Source organism: Labrus mixtus, chromosome 23 (assembly GCF_963584025.1).
Source record: "Labrus mixtus chromosome 23, fLabMix1.1, whole genome shotgun sequence".
NCBI lineage: Eukaryota > Metazoa > Chordata > Actinopteri > Labriformes > Labridae > Labrus > Labrus mixtus.
The window spans coordinates 1,975,877-1,995,295 of record NC_083634.1 but is presented as its reverse complement, the minus strand read 5'-3'; the positions used below and the strand labels follow the sequence as shown (position 1 = coordinate 1,995,295).

The 19,419-nt window shown below is 41.1% G+C and overlaps 1 protein-coding gene across 1 annotated transcript in view; it reads left to right on the top strand.

The window, feature by feature from the left end:
• nlgn2a (neuroligin 2a) overlaps positions 1 to 19,419 on the top strand; it is a 241,264-nt gene that overhangs the window by 79,398 nt on the left and 142,447 nt on the right. Inside the window, exon 2 of the mRNA XM_061031470.1 lies at positions 7,461 to 8,303. Coding sequence (XP_060887453.1) covers positions 7,796 to 8,303 — 508 coding nt within the window. The 5' untranslated portion in view covers positions 7,461 to 7,795. The remainder of the gene's footprint in view (positions 1 to 7,460; positions 8,304 to 19,419) is intronic.

Below are 19,419 nucleotides of genomic sequence, written 5' to 3'. Positions count from 1 at the left end.
AAACCACCACGTCTTCTTTGATGTGGACATGAGTCAATTACACAACATCGTCTAATCCAAATCCACAGCCATCCTTTAGGGATAATGGTTATTCTCTCCCAAAATGAGCCCCACGTTCATCACACTCACTGATCACACTTCACTCACCACGCGCAGAGACGTGACCTCCATGTGGAAGATTAACAGCAGGTTAATTGGAGGAAGCCTCTGTTACAGCACATAAAAGTGGTACTGAAACATCCCTCACAGCAATTAAAGATAACAAAGTCGGCCTGCTGTTGGAAACATGAAATCATAAGCACTTGGTGTAATTCTTGCCGTAATATGAGCGGTGAAGCAGCTCCCCTCCCTCATGGCAACAACATCAAAGTCTGGTGTCACTTTTGAAGTAGAGATCCGCAGAATAAAGGACAACTTCTAATTTGTGGGAAATGATCTCTGGTGAGACTTGTTGTAATTAATGAGGGAGAAAATTGTTCACACATACAAGAGAAAGACGCAATAAAAATAACACCTGCAGAGTGTAATACAATTTTATTACCCAAGCAGCAAATTGCAGAGCTTACAACACTTAATTTGAGCGAGAAAAGTCATTTAGATTTTTGAAGTCATAGTTTTTTTTGTACCATATTGGATTATATTACTGCAGAGTATGTATTTTTACTTAAATCAATTCAACACCTTGACTTTAAGGCAAAGCTTAAACACTCTTCAAAGTGCTTCCTGATCAATACCACACTAAAGAAAAAAATCTCCTTTTCTGTCTTGTATTTTCTACAAAAGGTGATATCTCTATTATAGGCTTGGTTACCTTTGTCGTGAGACAATCCCACTGAGGAGTCATGTATTCCCAAACTAAAGAAAACAAGTCCAACCCTGAATTAATTTCCAAAAAGCAACATGTTCCTCTGTTACACGGGCAATTGTAATCAGTGGAGTGTTACATTCAGCAGTGGTCTGTTACCTAAAGAAGTAGAAAAACATTGTTTTTTCTTTACAAAATCAGTGAAATCAAATAATTGAAAAACCTCTGATAAAGCACATCACCAAACAGATTAGATAGTAGCTAGCTGGTGAACTATCAGGATCATTTGAGCAGGTTAAGAGCAAGATTTGTTCCTTAAGAATGAATGGACAAAAACCAAGTGGAAAATAAAGAGTGACTGTCGGAGTAACATCTATCAGAAAGACAGGAAGACAGTTTCAACTGATTGCAGTGCCAGTACTTGGCGTTGGGTTGCAGTCAGCAGTAACCACTTTTTAACATAAAAGAAAACAACAAAATATGTATGACAAAATAAACCAAGCTTTATACAGAAAATTCAATTTTTAGTTTGGGTTTGATAAATACATTTTCTCTTGGATAAGAATGTGAAGGAAACATTACTGGTCTCCTTTATGCCAAGAACTGAGGGTGGACATTTCAACTGCTTACAAGAACAAAATGAGATTTTCAAAAGTGTATTTACTCAAAAATTACACAACATCATCTAATCCAAAGCTTTTTAATAATCATGTATGTCAAATAGGAGCTATGGCTCAGTGGTAGATTTAGTCTTCTTTCAATTGGAAGGTTACTGGTTTGATCCCAGTTCCTGCAGTCTATACCAAAGTGTTGTTGGGAAGGAAGACTAGAAAAACGATAAATAGGACATTAAAACAAATTGAGCGACATGTTTGCAAAATATCATAATTACAGGAAATACAAGTAAAGTAAAAATGGCCACCAATGTGTGATGTGTGATTGCCATCCTGGCCTCTACATTTGAAAGTTAGTTGTGCCTTGGATTAATAATATTTTTTTGCAACTGTAGGATGTGTTACAATGAAACCATTTAGTGTTGAATTTACCAAATCAACCGAAGAAAAAGGTCAAATGTGTGTTGCAAATATTGGAGCTATAGAGCTCCAATTAGGAAGCAGGAAAATAAAAAAAGTTGGGTGGCTAGTTTGAATCCGTCCAAAACACAATTCACATAAATAATATCCACAAAACTTCCTAAATAACATTTTGTTTTTGCTTGATTAATCTGCATCATAATGCACAAAACAAGTTTTCAGGTAGTTACATCCTGGAGTATTTCTATGCCGAGCACTAAGTGTGTAAAGATTGAACACTCACTTCTCATATCTTAAAAAACTGAGCAAATGAAACCCAAAATGTCAAACTATTCCCATAGCAGTAGCTCAAAGGGGGATTCATTTTGTAGCTAAACAGTTATGTCAATGTTAGTCATCTCGCACTAAGTGGCTGAACGGTGTGATGAAGTGAAACTGTTAAAGTGGGCTCCAAAGCTATTTCTTGTGATTTTTCTCTCTTGTGACTAAGAATGTGACAGTTATTCATACCTGCCTCTGAATCCTGCAGCACTTTGTAAAAACTCTGTTGTCTTCCTGAGCTTGCAAACTGATGAGACATTAAGCTGCCTTTTCTTCCTTTACTTTTTAAAGCGCTCTTTTTGGTGTAGATGCTGCAAAAATGGTTGCGTGATGTTCTCCTCTGAAGCCTCCTGACAGATCAGTCATCCTGTGTTCATCTCTAGCTTAGTGAAAAGTATTTAGCTGTCCATTCTGTGTTTTATGCTCAGCATTCACTGTCAACTTTCCCTTTTACACAGTTCCCTTTTTTTTTAGCTGTAGAAGGGATATCGACTGTACTGAGCAATGGTGACATTGTTATAGCCTTGCTGTGGGCCTAATAATAAGAGCATTACTGTGCCGTCTATCAGAATTTGTTCACAGGCAGGAGACGTTTCAGGTCAACAGATTAAGCAACAAAATTGTATCACTTACAGATTTGTGGGTCAGATTAAAGTGTTTGACAGGCTGCATCTGGCCCGCAGCCTGAGGTCCTGGTTTACCCATGCCTGATGAAGGGCACAGCAGTCTATGAGAGCAGTGACAGTGTCAGCGTCCTGAAGCATGACTCTTAACACCTCAGTGCTTGTAGCTTGTGGTTAACTGTGGATTATGATCTAAAGGACTGGTTTGTACCAAATTTAAATTCAGTCATTGAGAACATTATTTTGCCTTTTTTGGGGGCTTATTCTGAATATTGATTCATGCAGGCCTTTGGCTATACAGCCTGCAGGAAGCCTTGCATCGCACCCTTGAATGGATACTTCATTTGCATTAAGCTTTGTATCATTAGAAACCTGGTAGTATTTTTGAATGGTTGTGCATCCCGTCCTCATTTTCCCCTGAGATGGGAAATCTTTGTATTTCTGAGTCTGAAAAGGAGCTTCAAGTGATGCAAAACTATGTTTTTTGCGTCACTGGAAGCTGTTGCAGTTAGCTATTATAGAGGACATTAGTGGGAGTGGCCTGCGGTGCTATGCATTCTGGGATTTGGTGTCTTTCTTCCACATGAGCCAAAAAGACACTTTCTGCCTTTTCTCGGCCAAGAAGGCACCAACTTTAAAATGTATTTCACATTTCTACTACATATATGACCCAATGTCAATACAGACTCATGTTTTAACAGGTGAAGTATCCCTTTAAGGTTCTGCCAGTAGCTTATTTAGATGACAAAGTAAGAAAAGGTAAAAAATGGAGGAAAGGTGTAATAAAGATGAGGTTAATACTGTTGGTTTGCCACCACACGGCCTGCATGGTCCTCTTTGTCTCTCTGCCTCCTGGGAATGCGGGGAAAAAAACAACATCCTCCTGATGGAATGAATCATGGATGAGTGTGCATGTGTGTGATAGCGCTGCAGATACAGTGTATCAGGAGAGCATGCTCCTTTGAATCTGTGTCTGCAAGTCCAATAGCATGTGCTACGTCTGTGGATGTAGAGCACTGTTATTGTGCACAAAAACCTCTGAAGACTTGTGGAAATTTTGGGGTTGTGCACATTCTTCACTCCATCTTAACCTGTAATTTTTCCTGCCCCGCCCCCCTTGGAAATTCAGGGGGAGCCTTGTGAAATATGCAGGAAAATCCACCACAAACTTGGGGAGGGGTAGATGACGTAAATCCTGCAACGAGATAGCCACTAGTCTCTTTTTACGTTCTTCTCCTGTCTTTGTTTGATAAAGTGAATTTGTTCATCTACAGGATGCGTTGATATTAAGGCAAAACGTGTAATCATAGTATCAGACTCTGTTTCTTTGTCCCCCCGTTTTTCCTCTTAATTCTGTTTATGCTTTGAGTGTCTGTGTGAAAAAGGCTTCATATGGCTCTGTTTCCACCAGTCCCCCCCCACTCTCCCTTCATCTCTCCCTCTCTGCTTCATCAATCACTTAAGCTCTCCCACTGGTCACAGCAAAGCCGGACCTATTAGGCGCTCTAATTGAGCCAATTAGCAATTAAACACTCAGATGCACCCCCAAAATTCTGGAGGTCCCTCCAGGCAAACTCTTGCCTGCCAGGGTCTCGGATTCTTACCAGGGATGCTGATTTTTGTAGGCCTCTGCCGCCCCTCTGCGCCTGCAAAGGTTTGAGGTGAAAGTTGAGGGCATTTGGCCCCCATCCCTGGGTCTGTTAGATCTCCACTTTTTGAGAGACTCCAGGGTTAATGATGCAGTGTCTCCTGTTGCTTTAACTCAAGTACCCTTAAGGATCTCTGCTGACCAGAAAGAAGCATTTCATTAACACTGGGACCTGTTTCCTCTTCATCTGCATTTGTCTCTCTCTGCTTCTTTCCTTGCTCTATTTTATCTCTGCCTCTCTATCTCCCAGTCTCTTTTATGTGTTTGAGAGGATGAAAGTTTAATGGTCGGTGTCGGTGTGTGTGCGTCAGTGTTAATGTGTGTGTGTGTGTGTGTGTGTGTGTGTGTGTGTGTGTGTGTGTGTGTGTGTGTGTGTGTGTGTGGAGGGCTAGTCCCTGCCTGCAGTGCAATAGCAGGCCGTCCTCCAGACTCTCCATGGTTTAATTAGAGCACACACCGTGCTGTCCACTTCTCTGTGAGATGGTACACTCCCAGATGTACACCCAGGTGCGTGGGCAGAACAACAAAGTCCACAGTGAGAGGAACAAAGGCAGACTCCAATATATTTAGAGTGAACGCGCTGTAGCAAAAGAAGACAAAGAGTGATCACGATACCAGAATTTTAAACTTTGACAGGATACAAGTAAACATATATATATCAATACCACAGCAACAAAAATAGAAGTCTTGGCACCCAATATTGGGTAATTTCTTGGGTTTTTTGATTTTTAAAAATTGCAAGCATAGCAATTTCCTGCACAGTCTAAACTGCACAAATACTTTTGGTACTTTACGGTACTGAAACATTGCCTTTAGGTTCTTAGTCGGCATTTGCCAACCTGTGAACTTGAATAGACACGGTCGCTTTCTCTTTCTGTCTTTGGGTTAAATATGATCCGTAGTTTTTTTCGATACTGTCGATCATTTAAATAATGGGTATTGTATCGTTTTAAAACAAGTAGGATAGTAAAGTCAAGAAAATCTAGAAAAAAAAAGGTGCAACTTTTTGATTAAGTAGATGTCACCTTTGAACATCAGCATGAAACCAAAACAAACACCTCCTCCATACTGAAATCCTCTGCTCTCTTCCAGTGACACATCTCCAACCCTCCTCCACTTGAGTTCACACTCGGGAGTTTAGCGCAAGCGGCGGACAATATTGTCCTTGGCTAGATCTGTAATTGCCTGTGTCCTGCATTGTTGTGTTAACATGCTAATGTTAGCACACTTTAGTTAGCTTGTAGCTTCACATTGCACATGAATAAGTACGGAATGGCTGTGATCTAAAAATGGCATCAAAATATGAAATGAGTATGTTCTTCTTCTTCTCTCTAGTCCTTGATTAAAACAGCTTTTATACACAAGGGGAGGAGCCGGCTGTCCCGTCCAATCCCGTCCATGTAAACACGGCTCTAACAACAACACAGTACATACAAAGTCATGACTATATCAAGGATATACTTGATTTCTGCTTTATGTATTTGTAAAAGCTGTATAACCTCAGTTGCAGTTAGCGCTTTGTAAAAGAGAAATATAAATAAGAATCCCCCGCTCAAAGAGCCTGTTGTACATTAAAAACTTTATCATTTCTTGAATGAGCTTCATTATTTGTCTGTCTTACATCAGAGTGAGTCAGACTGCTCGCCTGCTCATCAGCCTATAGACTCTAATTATCCGCCGTCTTGCCTCCGGATACATCACTCCCATACTTTTCTTTTTAAATTCAAATGGCTTTATTGCAAGTGGGAGAAAAGGAAGGACGGACAACAAAAACACAGAGGCGCTTCAGTGGGTGCAGGCGACACAATAATATGGTTAATGATGACTTTTAATGGGACAATTACAGCATGGCGATAAAGCAAAATAAGAGCGTGAACGAGGAAGAAGAAGAAAATGGTGAATTTAAAATAAAATCAGATAAGACTGGAATAGAGGGAACATAAAATTGATTTTCCTCTGCAGTCATTACTTCTAGGAGGTGTGTGCTCTAACATTACATAACACCGTCCAACAATGCTATGACGGTTTAATCCCCTGCATGCCTCATGCGTTTTCTGACTGGGTCTGCTCCGGGAGGATTTGCACATTTGCGCAGTAGATTACATGAATGAGTGTACAGTGGGTGGGCAACTGATTCATGTGTGGGTCGATTTAGGGTTTACTGTGCGCATGTGTGTGTGGTTCTTTGTGCTCTGCATGTTGCGCGGAAGTGTTCCGGGCTGCTATAAGCTGCTTACAGGCGCACATTACTGACCTTTGACCTTTACTGGGCAGTGAAAGGCTTGCCCTAATCTCTCCTTCTCTTTGTCTACGTTATCTACTGCACCTTCATCTATAGAGGCTGCCCTGAAGCCTTGAGGATATTAATAACCATGAATATTGAGGCATCAGCCGTGCGGTTGTAAAAAAAAAAAAAGGAAGATATGATTAGATCAGATGCACTACATTAGCTTTGTGCAGAGAAGTTAGCGTGTTAGCGGGAATAGGCTAGCAGTGATAAACACAGTTCACTGGTTCATGTCCTTACTCAGGTCAGACCAGGACAAGCCGAACAAGTCCAGTCTAAGCTTTTCATCCATAATAGATAGGAAGAGTCATGTAGAGATGTGCGCTCAACATGGAGTATACATGAGATGTTCCGCCGGTGGGAGATTATGTAGCACAAAGCGAGGGGAAGTAGAACGTGATCACGAGGATTGCCTCTTTTCAAACTTCCTCATGCTGCAGGTTTTCCAGCCCCTCATGTTCACATCACGTGAAGCCAAATCCATAGCTTATCACTTGAAATGTTTCCCAAACAAGGCAACTTGATCTCTACAATACTGATTATTATTGTTGTTTCATTTCCACTGCTTTCATTTCAGGCAATATTTTGCACTTGGCAACATTTGAAGGGGGTAAAAAAAGCACTGACAGTATTTAATGAATATATTTCTGTTACAGATAAACTATAATCTCTCTTATCTTTTCTCCTCCTCTCTCTTTTTTGTTCCCCCCCCTCTCTCTTTGACTGTCCTCCCTTTCTGCAGTATTCATTGGCTGATCAAATCAAATGATCTGCATTATAGAGGACCCACAGGGATGGAACGCAACAGAACCATGGCTTGGGAAGCGTTTCTTTGGGATTGCTGTTGCTGAGAGTCAACACTGAGATCTGGCACCGTGGTCCGTCCTCCTCGTCCAGCACCCGTAGGACCCTCTCTTCTCCTAGCAACTGCTTTACCCTTCATCTCACCTTCACTCAGCACCTCCTGGTCTTATCGAACCTGGTTCTGTTGATGTTTTAGTACCCTATTGGATGAAATCCCGTCCGTTTTAAAAAGACACAACTTCGATACTCCAAGCTGGAAGCAGCTGGCTGAACATGAATCCAGTTATGAACTCTCTACCACTCGCCCGAAGTAAACAAAGTCGGCGGGGTATTTTGCCCAGGACACGCCCCCTTAGTCTCATGACAGACTGGTGCCTAATGGGTGTACTAAGCCTCATCTTGCTCTTCAGCCTGGCCTCCAGCCAGAAAATGGACCCTTCCAAAAACCCCATAGTCACCACCAACTATGGCAAGATCCGAGGCATTAAGAAGGACTTAAACAATGAGATCCTTGGCCCTGTGGAGCAGTACCTCGGTGTCCCTTACGCCACAGCGCCCATTGGGGACCGGCGCTTTCAGCCACCCGAGGCCCCGGGATCCTGGCAGGAGATCCGTAATGCCACCCAGTTTGCCCCGGTGTGCCCGCAGAACGTCCATGGCGTGCTCCCAGAGATTATGCTTCCAGTGTGGTTCACCGACAACCTGGACGTTGCGGCGGGTTACATCCAGAACCAGAGTGAGGACTGCCTCTACCTCAATGTCTACGTGCCCACAGAGGACGGTGAGTAAACATTATTACATTAAGGGTTGGTGGAGGGTGACAGATGAAAGAAAGAAAAGAGATAATTGACTGTTTGCTTAGCCCCGCCTCCTTTACTTAAACGCAAACTCACCATTGAAACATGACGGCAGGAAACCTTAGTGCTTTTCAGACTGTGTTTCTGCAAAAGCGCTGTCACTAAGCTCAGCCGTCATTCCGTTTTTGAAATTGCGATGGATTAATATTCTTGTCCCAGTCTGTGAAGTCACATTGTGTTTGCGGGAGCTCCACATACACACACAGTCAGGCATGCACAAACACACAGCGCTGCGCTCCCACTCTGGCCCAGTGGATCTGGAATTTCTGAGTCTGATACATTTGGGAAAAAATCCAATTCACAGATATGGCAACCAATATTTTCAACAACAACTATGATACAGTCACACAGTTTTAAGGACTTTTTCTCTTTCATGAAAATAGACATTTTTTAAATTTGTTTCTGCATATCTGTATGTTTTTGTGGGGAAAAATATGAATGTGCTGTTATCAGCACAAATTGGAAAACATACACACAGAAAGATGATAGCTGATATGAGCCTATAATGACCAAAGACTTATTGCAGAATGTCTGTCAGGCTGAACCGTGAAGGAGTTTTGCTGCTGGCCTTGGAAGTAACGTTGGTTTTTAAAGGCTTGTATGCCGGATCTGCTAAGAGACAGAAGTTTATGTCAAAAAGCCTCTTAACCTTTTTTTTATTTTGAAAGAGAGTGAAAAAAAGAAGCAACCATATACATTCTACTGTTCTACTCTCCTCTGTTCACTGCTTCAACAAACATCAACATCAAAGCTTGAAAGGCTCGGCGTGCTAATCTATCACTGGCCAAATACAGTTGAGTGGAGGGGCTTAGCAAACAGTCAACGATAGGAAGGGAGGAAAACCAATATGAATCTTTTCATTCTTTTTCCAGGTTCATGCAAACACCAGTCTATTGCACATGTTTGTTTTTTTAGATAGTGATCATTGTGTAAAAGGTGAATTATATTGTGTGTAATGGCACCTTTTTAAAAAGAACACATCTGCAAAATATTGTGTTGAGGGTCGAATAATTTTTCCCTTACTACCCTTTCCTGGTTTTACAGCACATTCCATTCAAGGTGTTATAAAAAAAAAAAAAGGGAAGCAGTTTCCAGGTGCTTTATCAGAAAATTATTCGGTGACATTTGACTTTTCTTACTTTTTTTTTTTTTTTTTTTTTTTTACTGTCGAGAACCCTCTCCTCTAAACTCAGATCTTACTGCGGATGTTTTTGTCTGCCCCGGCACTATTAGCTCTGTGAGCAATAAAAGAGAAATATTACCATTTTCGTCAGAAGGCTTGATATGAAGAGTAGAGACCCCCCCCCCCCACTCTCTCTCTCTCTCATTGCCTGGGGTATTGTAGTACGTGTATCCCGTTTGACTTTTCATTTTTTTATCTTAAATATAAGCTGCACAAAGCCTGCATACTTCACAGAGGGAAGTCAGAACCATGAATTCATATATGTATATATATTTATATAATGTTTTTTTTTACTGGGTTTATGCTAAAGAACTGGAGGTCTGCAGACAGCAACTTTTAAGAGTTTTTTTTCCAACACACTGTCGTTACTGCTGATAAAATGTCCTTTTTTTAAAAAGCATCTACGTCCAAATGCGACACAACAGACTCTGTTTTGGGAATATTTCTATCAATGCATATGTGCCTTTTTTAGTTTTTATCCATGTATGTTTCTCTTACTGTCTCCATGTGCATATTTGTGTCAGTAAAGTGGTGAGGCAGTGATTTTCTTCAATCTAACACATCTGAGTTTCCTTTTCAGCACTTGCATCACTTGACTGGACTTGTTTTTTTTTTAGCCCTTTCACAGCTCAACACCCTTCCTTCCGCCTTCTACTGCACTCCAACACTGCAGCCTCAGCCCTCAACATCCCGTCATTGCCACTTATAGCTCCTCAGGCACATATAGAACACTATACATCAGGTCTTGAGTCATTTCACTCTGTCACACAGCTTCTTTCCCGCCCCCCCTGTGTTTTTTTTTCCTGAGATGTACGACTTGGTTGGGAATGCAGTGCCATAATGCCACAGACACTTTCCACCTTCTCACTTACACACTGTCCTCTTGGTGTAATGTGCAGTCTCTGGAAATGTCACACAGGTGTGAAATACCTCCCAATATTGACCTTCATTCATCATCTTGAAACCCAAGCATAACACACAACATCGTCAGCATAATACTTCACCGGAACCGCGAGGGTGTGAGCAAATGTTGAGTGAATTAATAATGTAGCACCAACATTTCCAAATATGCATGATTAAGATAAATATGACTTCATCAGCTTTTATCATCATGTAGTGGGAACCACTTTTCATCCCTTTTCATCATCATTGCTGGTGTATTTACAGTGGGCAAGTCATTCATGACATTGCTAGCCTCAGCACTTCTGGAATAGCCCCAGGGTTATCTTTCTCTCTGCTCCTCCTTTTCCCTGCTTCTCCTCCATCATTGATTTTCAGGGATTTTTTTTATTTTTTATACATGAGCTGCCGGGGAGGGAGGAAAAAGAAAAAGCCAAAAGCAAGGCGAGAAGGAAATGGGAGAAATGAGGAGAGTAGATGAGAAGAGAGAAGCGGAAAACAGATAAGAGGGTAGAGAGGAGGAGGAATCTAGACAGAGAGACAAAATACACAGGAGGTAAGGAGAGGAGAGGAGAGAGTGAAAAAAAAGAGCTTTCGGGCAGCGGATCAAAACTCAGCCACAACTCTGTGTCCGTGGGGACTGTCAGCTCAAGTCATCATCACAAAACACAACACAGCGTTGTTAAATATGCTCGCATAGTAACACACGCTCATCCTCTCCCATCTTCTCATGCCGTGATGCTAATTCCATTTCTATTCTTCTCACTTGGAAACATGAACGCTACTACATCTCCCAGAGTCTCCTGAGGCCTTTGACTTGTATCCTCTTTTTTTTTTTTTTTTAGGGCACCCTTAAGACTGAATCCTTAAAAACCTCCTCTAATTTTAAGTGGATTAAGCCTTCCGAATTACTTCTTAATGCTGTCATGAGTGAAAATGGAGGAAAGTGGGACACTGACATGGATGTGTGTGTGTGTGTGTGTGTGTGTGTGTGTGTGTGTGTGTGTGTGTGTGTGTGTTCCCTCATAGATAAACAAACACGCTAACATTTGGTGGTTACGCATGGCTCCTTAATTATTACACAAGCACTTATTAAGTTGCTAAGCTGGCCATTTGTTGTCATTTTTTCATTAGTTCCATGGCATTCATGAATAAATGTATCTCTGAGTGAGAGAGAGAAAAAAAACACGACAAGAAATGAAACCAAGCCAATCATGGTACAGCAATAATGTAAAATTACGCTTGTTACTCTGTAATTAACAGAAGCTTAATTTAATATGCAAATGATGGTTTTAGTGCTTTTAGATTGAATACTTTAAGTGTATGAATATTTTAGAGCTGGGAATAATGTTTCTTCACTTATTTTAATTAATCTTAATCTTCAACATCGTTCTCACTTCACATACTTTGAAAAAGAAAGACACATTTTTTTATACTTTTACATGCAAATACATAACACACTCTTTGGCCCTCATGTCTATAACTTCTGAGAATATTTTAATACTTGGGTCTGGGTCAGCACCCTAATTAAATAATTGATGGTCCTGGCTTTCTTTTACAAGTAACTCTATAAAATAAATTAATGGATATTGGAATTTCACTATAATGCAAAGTGTTGGCCATAAACTTTGCTTGTTTCCTTGTCCCTGGTGTAGTATCGAATCCTGGGCACTAGGACCCAGGGGGAACAGGTTCAGCCCTGGGGCAAGCTACTCCCTCAAGCAAACGCTTGGAGGGAGGGCCTCCACCAGTTCCCCTGGATATGACATCCCATAAATCATAGCGAGAGGTTTTCATCTGGCTCCTTGCAGAGTCACGGTGGATCGATGGACGAGGGGAAAGGGAGGGAAGGACTAGTCGTTGTTGCTGCTGCTGCTGCCTCAGGCGCACAGACAAACCACATGCTCCTCCAAGCAGTCAACAGCCATTAACACGGAGCAAACAAGACTTTCATGGTAAATAAGTCGGGGTAGCAGGACTCAGCAGCCCCCAGACTAGCAATATGCTGTAATTGTTAACCAACACACAGGCTCTCATTTCTCTGCCACCTTTTCAAGAAGGCAGAGAAGTAGTAGAGAAACCATCGCTTTATTCAGAGGAAACAGCTTAATCAGATGACACATTGCACTTTCATCCTTTGCAAAGTAAAGTCTTCTCTGGTCCAATAGAGACCCCTGACAGATACTTTTCATGCCATCACCAGCCACATAGCACCTTCACCTGTGGCTAGTTCCCCCCCCCCCCTCCCCCATCCATCCATTATCTAAACCTCATTTCCTGTTTGGGGTTGCGGGGGCTGGAGCCGACCCCAGCTGCCATTGGTCGAGAGGCTAGGTACACCCTGGAATGGTTGCCAGTCAATCACAGGGCTGACATTACGAGACAGACAAACAGACACACTCACATTTACACAATGTAGTCACCAGTTAACCTAACACGCATGTGTTTGGACTGTGGGAGGAAGCCGGAGTACCCGGAGAGAACCCACACATGCACGGGGAGAACATGCAAACTCCACACAGAGAGGTACTCTTGCATTATTCTTTTCAAAGTCTGCAAAGGCATTCATAGACCGCATACCATTTAATCTGGTTTATCATCACCTTCCCTGTCCTAGTAGAATCTTCCCCTGCTGTAGCCTCTTTATTAACAGTTCAAGACCTCGGAGAGCCAAGTGGCATCCTCACTGGCAATGAAGCGTCTTCACTGGCTGTGTGGTGTCTTGCACAGCCACTCTGAATTTTCTCTTTATATTCTAAACCATGACCTTTTCCCTCCTGCATATATACATACTCAATTTCAAACTCCTGAATGCTGCATTTTACTGCTTTACAACACTGAAGGTACCAGCACCAGGCACGTTCTTTGTTGGTGTAACCCAGGGATAAATCCCAGAGTTAAAATCAAGTAAACTAAAGTTAAAATATACATAGTAGTAGAAACCCAACAGTTACTACAAAAGAAGCTATGCCACTTTAAGAAAGTAATATTGTCATAGTTTAGTAGAAACACTAATGTTACTCTAATATAAGCTATGTCACTTCAAGAAAGTAATGTTGTCATAGTTTAGTAGAAACACTAATGTTACTCTAATATAAGCTATGTCACTTCAAGAAAGTAATGTTGTCATAGTTTAGTAGAAACACTAATGTTACTCTAATATAAGCTATGTCACTTTAAGAAAGTAATGTTGTCATAGTTTAGTAGAAACACTAATGTTACTCTAATATAAGCTATGTCACTTTAAGAAAGTCACGGTTGGATAGTTACGTCCCCCAACACGAGGCAAGACAGACTATCTTGTATGTTTTATGTGTGTTCTTGTAACCTTCCTCTAATGGGTCAATTTAGAGACACCTCACGTTTCTTGATTTATGATTGGTCGAGGGGCGGGACAGAAGACGAGAGCAGGAGAGAGTAGCGAGAGAAACGGGGTGAACGTGAGCTCTCCTCACACCGCTGCGGCGTGTTTCCTGTCTGAGTTGCCATGAGCTAAATAACTGAGTAAGTGTTGGATAAAGTGAACGTTAGTAAGGTGCTAAACAGCTACCAGCTTTATTTAGTAAATGTTTGTTTGAAAGTTAACTGTAACCTCCTCGGCTACTGCTGGTTAGCCTGAATGCTAAGTCTGTGCTAGCGAATGTACGGACAGTGGAGCTGCCGCTTAGCACCAGACAGTGCGTCGCGGGAGCGGACTGATTCAGAGGGAGACCCGCTGTTTCCCTCCTGCTTTGTTCCTGGACTGTTCTTCATTGCCACGGCTGAGAGCGGCTGGTGACATTGCTTCATGGCCGCTGAGATGAGCTGCGGACTTCTCTTCAGTGTCACAGAGAGGAGGTGCGGACTTTTCTTCCTCCACTGACGGAGAGTGGAGCAGCGCGGCTGAACCGGGTTCGGACCCGTCTTCTTCTTTATCGCTCTTTCTGGATTAACGTTGAACTGACTGTTCGACGTGCTGCCAACGTTCAGTGCATCGAACTCGAGTCAGGCCCGCGACGGGGTTTAGTTTATTTTAATGCCGGCTTTTGTTATTTTTGTGTGGGCCCACATTAAAGTGTTAAGAGTGTATTAATCTGTTCTAACGGATTTAAGCACTTAAAGTGAACTAGTAATAGCTGGTTATTTCTTCTGGTCAGTTTAAATAGTTTCATGGTATTTTGATGACCAACTAGATAAGTATCATAAGAGTGTTTGTATGGTGGCTCAAGAGTGCCATTAGTCAGGTTTAAAGGGTACTTGCCTATCATTTCATTTACCTCGTGGTAGTTTTTCTGATACTCTAAATGAGTGCTGAGAGTGTGTTTTGTTTGTTTTCATTTACTAAAAAGTAAAGACGTTGATTGTCAATAAATACTTTAAAATGCATATTCACCTCTTGGTCGGTTTAATAAATAAGCATATTTAAAAACCGAACGTTTACAGTGTTTAAAGGTAAAACATGTCATCACACTAGAGTCATTTAATTCATTTCGTGTACGAGGAAGCAAGGTAAGGTAGGTTCAATTACAGGAAATATAAACTTAAAGGAGCAATAATAGTAATAAGATTAACGTGAGTTCTAAGAGAAGAACCCAGGGCGCTGTATCTCCGACTAGTTGATACATACAAGCGCTACATTAGTATCATCACTGGGCTTCTTCCTGTCTACATGTGCATAATGGAGTGTATGTAAGTCTAGTATAATATCAGTCCCTGTTTTCAAAACTACCCATACTTGACTGGACAATCTCTCAACATGTCATTAAACACAGCAGCTTCAGCCCTCTGAGGCATATTACTGCTTCCTCCTAACCTAATAACAAACAGTACAGCCCATCCTTCCAACAACTATACTAGAGAGAACTATATTTTCTGTGTTGCCATGGTTATTTTCCAAAATCACAAAAAGCAAACCTGAGCTGCATAATTTCCTGAATGTAGTTTTTGTATCAATCTGACCCTTTTCCCCTTTAATCACTTTCCACCAACGCTTATGTCCTTCAGTTAATATTTTACCCAATCAATACTTAGTATAAAAGTGAATTCCCCCAATCCAGAGACGATCTGTCAGATGATATTTCTTTCATATATCAACCCTAAAAGATAACTAACTGGGGACTATAACGCTTCTTCATGGCTTCTGGATACATACTCCAGTTTGTAATGAAATACTGAAAACCTTCCTGTGATGGGTGGAACATTTTTTTTTAACATTAGGAATTCCCAAAATTAGGCATTTAAGCATTGGTCTTGAACAAACTAAGTCAGAATTCACCACATTCAAAAGATCGTTATAGGCGGTAGGCTGAATTTTACCCTCACAAGCTGTTACAAAGTGCTTTTAAGCTTCCAGTTCTGTTCAATTAGTCCTGTAGGATAAGGGCACGCATTGGTTTTGCCAGATAATCCTCTGAGATTTGAACCGCTAACCTCAGCGTTGTCAGCGCCATGCTTCTTTTGGCTGAGCTGCAGGGTGCGAGCGAGCGATGGGAGGGGGATGGGGGGGTGGTTTATAAATTATTCCGACCGATACTTCATCTATCTCCATGCATCAAACTCAAACTCCCACATCTCCCCGTTCTGCAATATTTCAATTTTCTGAGGAGATTCATCAAGAAGGGTTCAATACTAACACAATAATACGCATGGCGGGACGAGGGGCTGTGCTGCGACATCGGCACCGCCATAGGGCCTCGAGATGAATTAATAAATAAAAGAGATAAAAACAAACAGATAAATAATGGATCAAGAGAGAGGTGCCAGCGCCTTGCAGTGGAAATATGATATATATTGCTTCTGATGCCAGAAAAAGCCTTAATTATTTTGCTCCATCTCCTTCTTCATGTCATCTCTTTTTCCTGCCAAACCCAGTTGATACTCCTCTTAAGAACTGAAATTGGAGAAAAATAGATCAGCATCTTTCTGCAGGCTGATTTCACTTCCCCTTTGAATGAAAAAATGCTGTTACATATGGTATCAGTGCCTGCAGATCCAAAGGGACAGGAGAGAAGTCTGCCTTTTTCTTCCTTTGCATACTTACACAGAAGTTTTCTTTGATGTGAGCATGCTCGTCAGAACTAAGAGGGGGGAAAAGCAGGACCTCCAAAAATAAAAAAGACAAGGAACGACTGAGAAGCAGAGCCAGGTTTGAAGTCAGGCATGTCAGGGTATTTGTCATTTTATAGAAGATGGAGGTCAGAACAGAAGCCCTCATCCAGCCTGTGGTCTAACCCTTACAAACCCAATCTGACAGAGTCCATCTTTGCTTGTGTGCCTTTTCTCATTTTTCACCTTCTCCCTCTTCCTCCTCGGTCTGCTCCTATCTGCTCTATCCTGAGGCACTTTGGAGCCGACACAAACTGAAGACAGAATTGGCCCTGCCTTGTCTTTAGACTCTGTCTTACTCTGACCCTGGCTGATTTAATTCTCTCTTCACCCTCACCACCTCCCAGTCACTCACTTTGAACTTTCCTTTTCATCTAATTTACTACTATTAAGACCCAAAGGCCAACAGCAGCCACAGTTCAACGGGTCATGGTGAGATGACAAAAAACTCAGATAAGGCTAAAATTGAAAAAAAAAAAAAAAAGTTTCCTGGGCTTCAAAGATTATTGATTCCATCTTCCCTTTCGGCGTTGAACTGAGATCTCTAAAAACGTTTATTGGACTGGACTTAGTTTCACCTCAGCAATTGAATGACTAGTTTAATAGTAGACCAATCAAGGCTTTTGAAGGTGGAGTTGAAGTTGACCTCCTTCATTAATTTGAAGTGAAATCAATATTGTTAATATTCCCTAGTAGTTATTTGTAGGGATGGGATCAAAACTCTTCTCTTTTAAGGACCATGTTACACATTTTTCAAAACTGGAAAATCTATCTAAGCTCTGGGCTCCTCGATACTGCTATGCAGTCTCGTGGGTCCTATGAAATGACTTTGTATCTCAAGGAAAGTCAGTTCATTTATATCCAATCCCTCGTCTACACAACCTCCATGGCCAAGCACACCAGTAGTCTGCATCAAGTTAAACCAAAATTCAGTATTTCGACTATCTTCCATTTAAAAAAAGCTTACGAGATGTTAATTTTCCCATCAATATCAAACAGATATTACAGATGGGATTTCTACCTGTTTATTTTTTAGCTTTGGTTATTGAAGGCTTTTCATTTTTCATTCTGTTTAGAATCTGTCACTCTTTTAGCAAAACCAGAACTGTGAAAAATGTATTGTCATCATGTCTTATCATCAAATAATAGAAAAGTATGGATAGTGGTATTACTTAATACTCTGATTATTAAGGAGTCTCATGAATGGCATCATATATCATTACATATTAAAAATCCCCGTGATATGTCTTTAAAGCAAAACAAACATCAGTAATAGTTCAATAGCAAGGCCAACAGTGTTATGTAATAAGTCCATTTTCTGCTGTTACCGTGCCGTCTATTGTGTGTGCAGCCTTGTCTCAAATTAAAACAGATATTTCTGAAGAGTCCGGGAGGAATATTCTCCATATTGGATCTGTTCAACTATTTTCATATCTTGCATTCCTCTACATCTGTTGAATGGCCTACCAAGGTCCACTCAGGTTTTTACCATGCTCAATTACAAATCCTTTCAGCTCTTTTGTTCTTCACTCAGATATCTTATTTCTATCTCTTTGCTGATACTGCTGTTTATACCCATGTAGAGTATTCTCCAGAGAAATATGTTTTTGGTTCCTTTTCAAATGTCTACTGCACAGATATTGGGCCAGCTGTTGCTCAGTTGGTAGAGTTGGTCGTCTCTTAACCTGAAGGTTGGGGGTTCGATCCCCAACTTCTGCAGCTACATGTCCGATGTGGCCTTTGGCAAGACACTTAAACCAAGTTGCTCCCACTGCCTGTTTTCTTTTGATGGTCCCTTTACATAACAACCTCTACCATCAGTGTGTGAATGTGTAGGTGTGACCTGCGGTGGAAAAGCACTTTGAGTAGTCAGAAGCACTCGTCCATGTACCATATTCAGTGGATACAGGAGCTTTAATGTGTGCGGTTATTTGTTTTCTAAGGATTTCATAGATACAAGCAGTAACTGACAGGTGATTGAATCAAACCAAACAGTTTTTCAATGGTCAGTCTGTCTGATCGTATCTAATTTAACCAATTTGTTTATTATTTTGTTTGTGGACGTCACTTTGCTTTTGCATCCTGTTTTGACATTAATTAGAATTGTGTAATAAACGGACTGAGAGATCCAAATTAGAACAACAATAGACTTTTTTCCTTCCAGCTGAGCACGTGTCAGAAATAGCTTCCACATTTTGTTTAAATCGGTCACTACACCATCATAATGAGATTATTCTACATACCTCTGGGAACAGATGAAGCTTCTTTGATCAGTGGCAAACATATCTTCAAGACTAAGACAGCAAAGATATCTGCCTTTGTTGTAGTGCGGCTGAAATACTATTTACTATACTATGTGCATTTCCTGTTTGATTATGTAGATCGATGGAAAACAAAATAATTAAACTTAAATATATAAACTTTTACTGTGTCTTAGAAATTCAGATTGTTCCCTTGCAAGGTCAAAGCTTCAATCTAGACAGTTACATCTCTCCTACAATATCCACTCTGAGACGTGAGCTGCGAGGAGGAGAGGATTTCAAACTTGCTGACTGCTAAGCCGGTGTAGCCTGTGGGTTTGGATGGACTGTTGAAATGAAGGAAAGGTTATTAGAAATATGCCCAGAATTACTGAGGCCGACGTGTCTTACAAGACAAATCATAACTGTTAGGGCGAGCCTACACCAGGTGTGAGAACAGGTGAATGAAAGCTCTGTCAGGGGTAGATCTTCCTCATATTGTTGAGTGTGTGTGATTTTTTTTTTTCATTTTCACGAGTGTGTGGACTTGAGAGCAGATTTCCTGTGGAATACTTTATTTTGTAATGCAGTCCAGTTTGATAATAAGGTAAAGTCTTTATATGTGATTGTTTC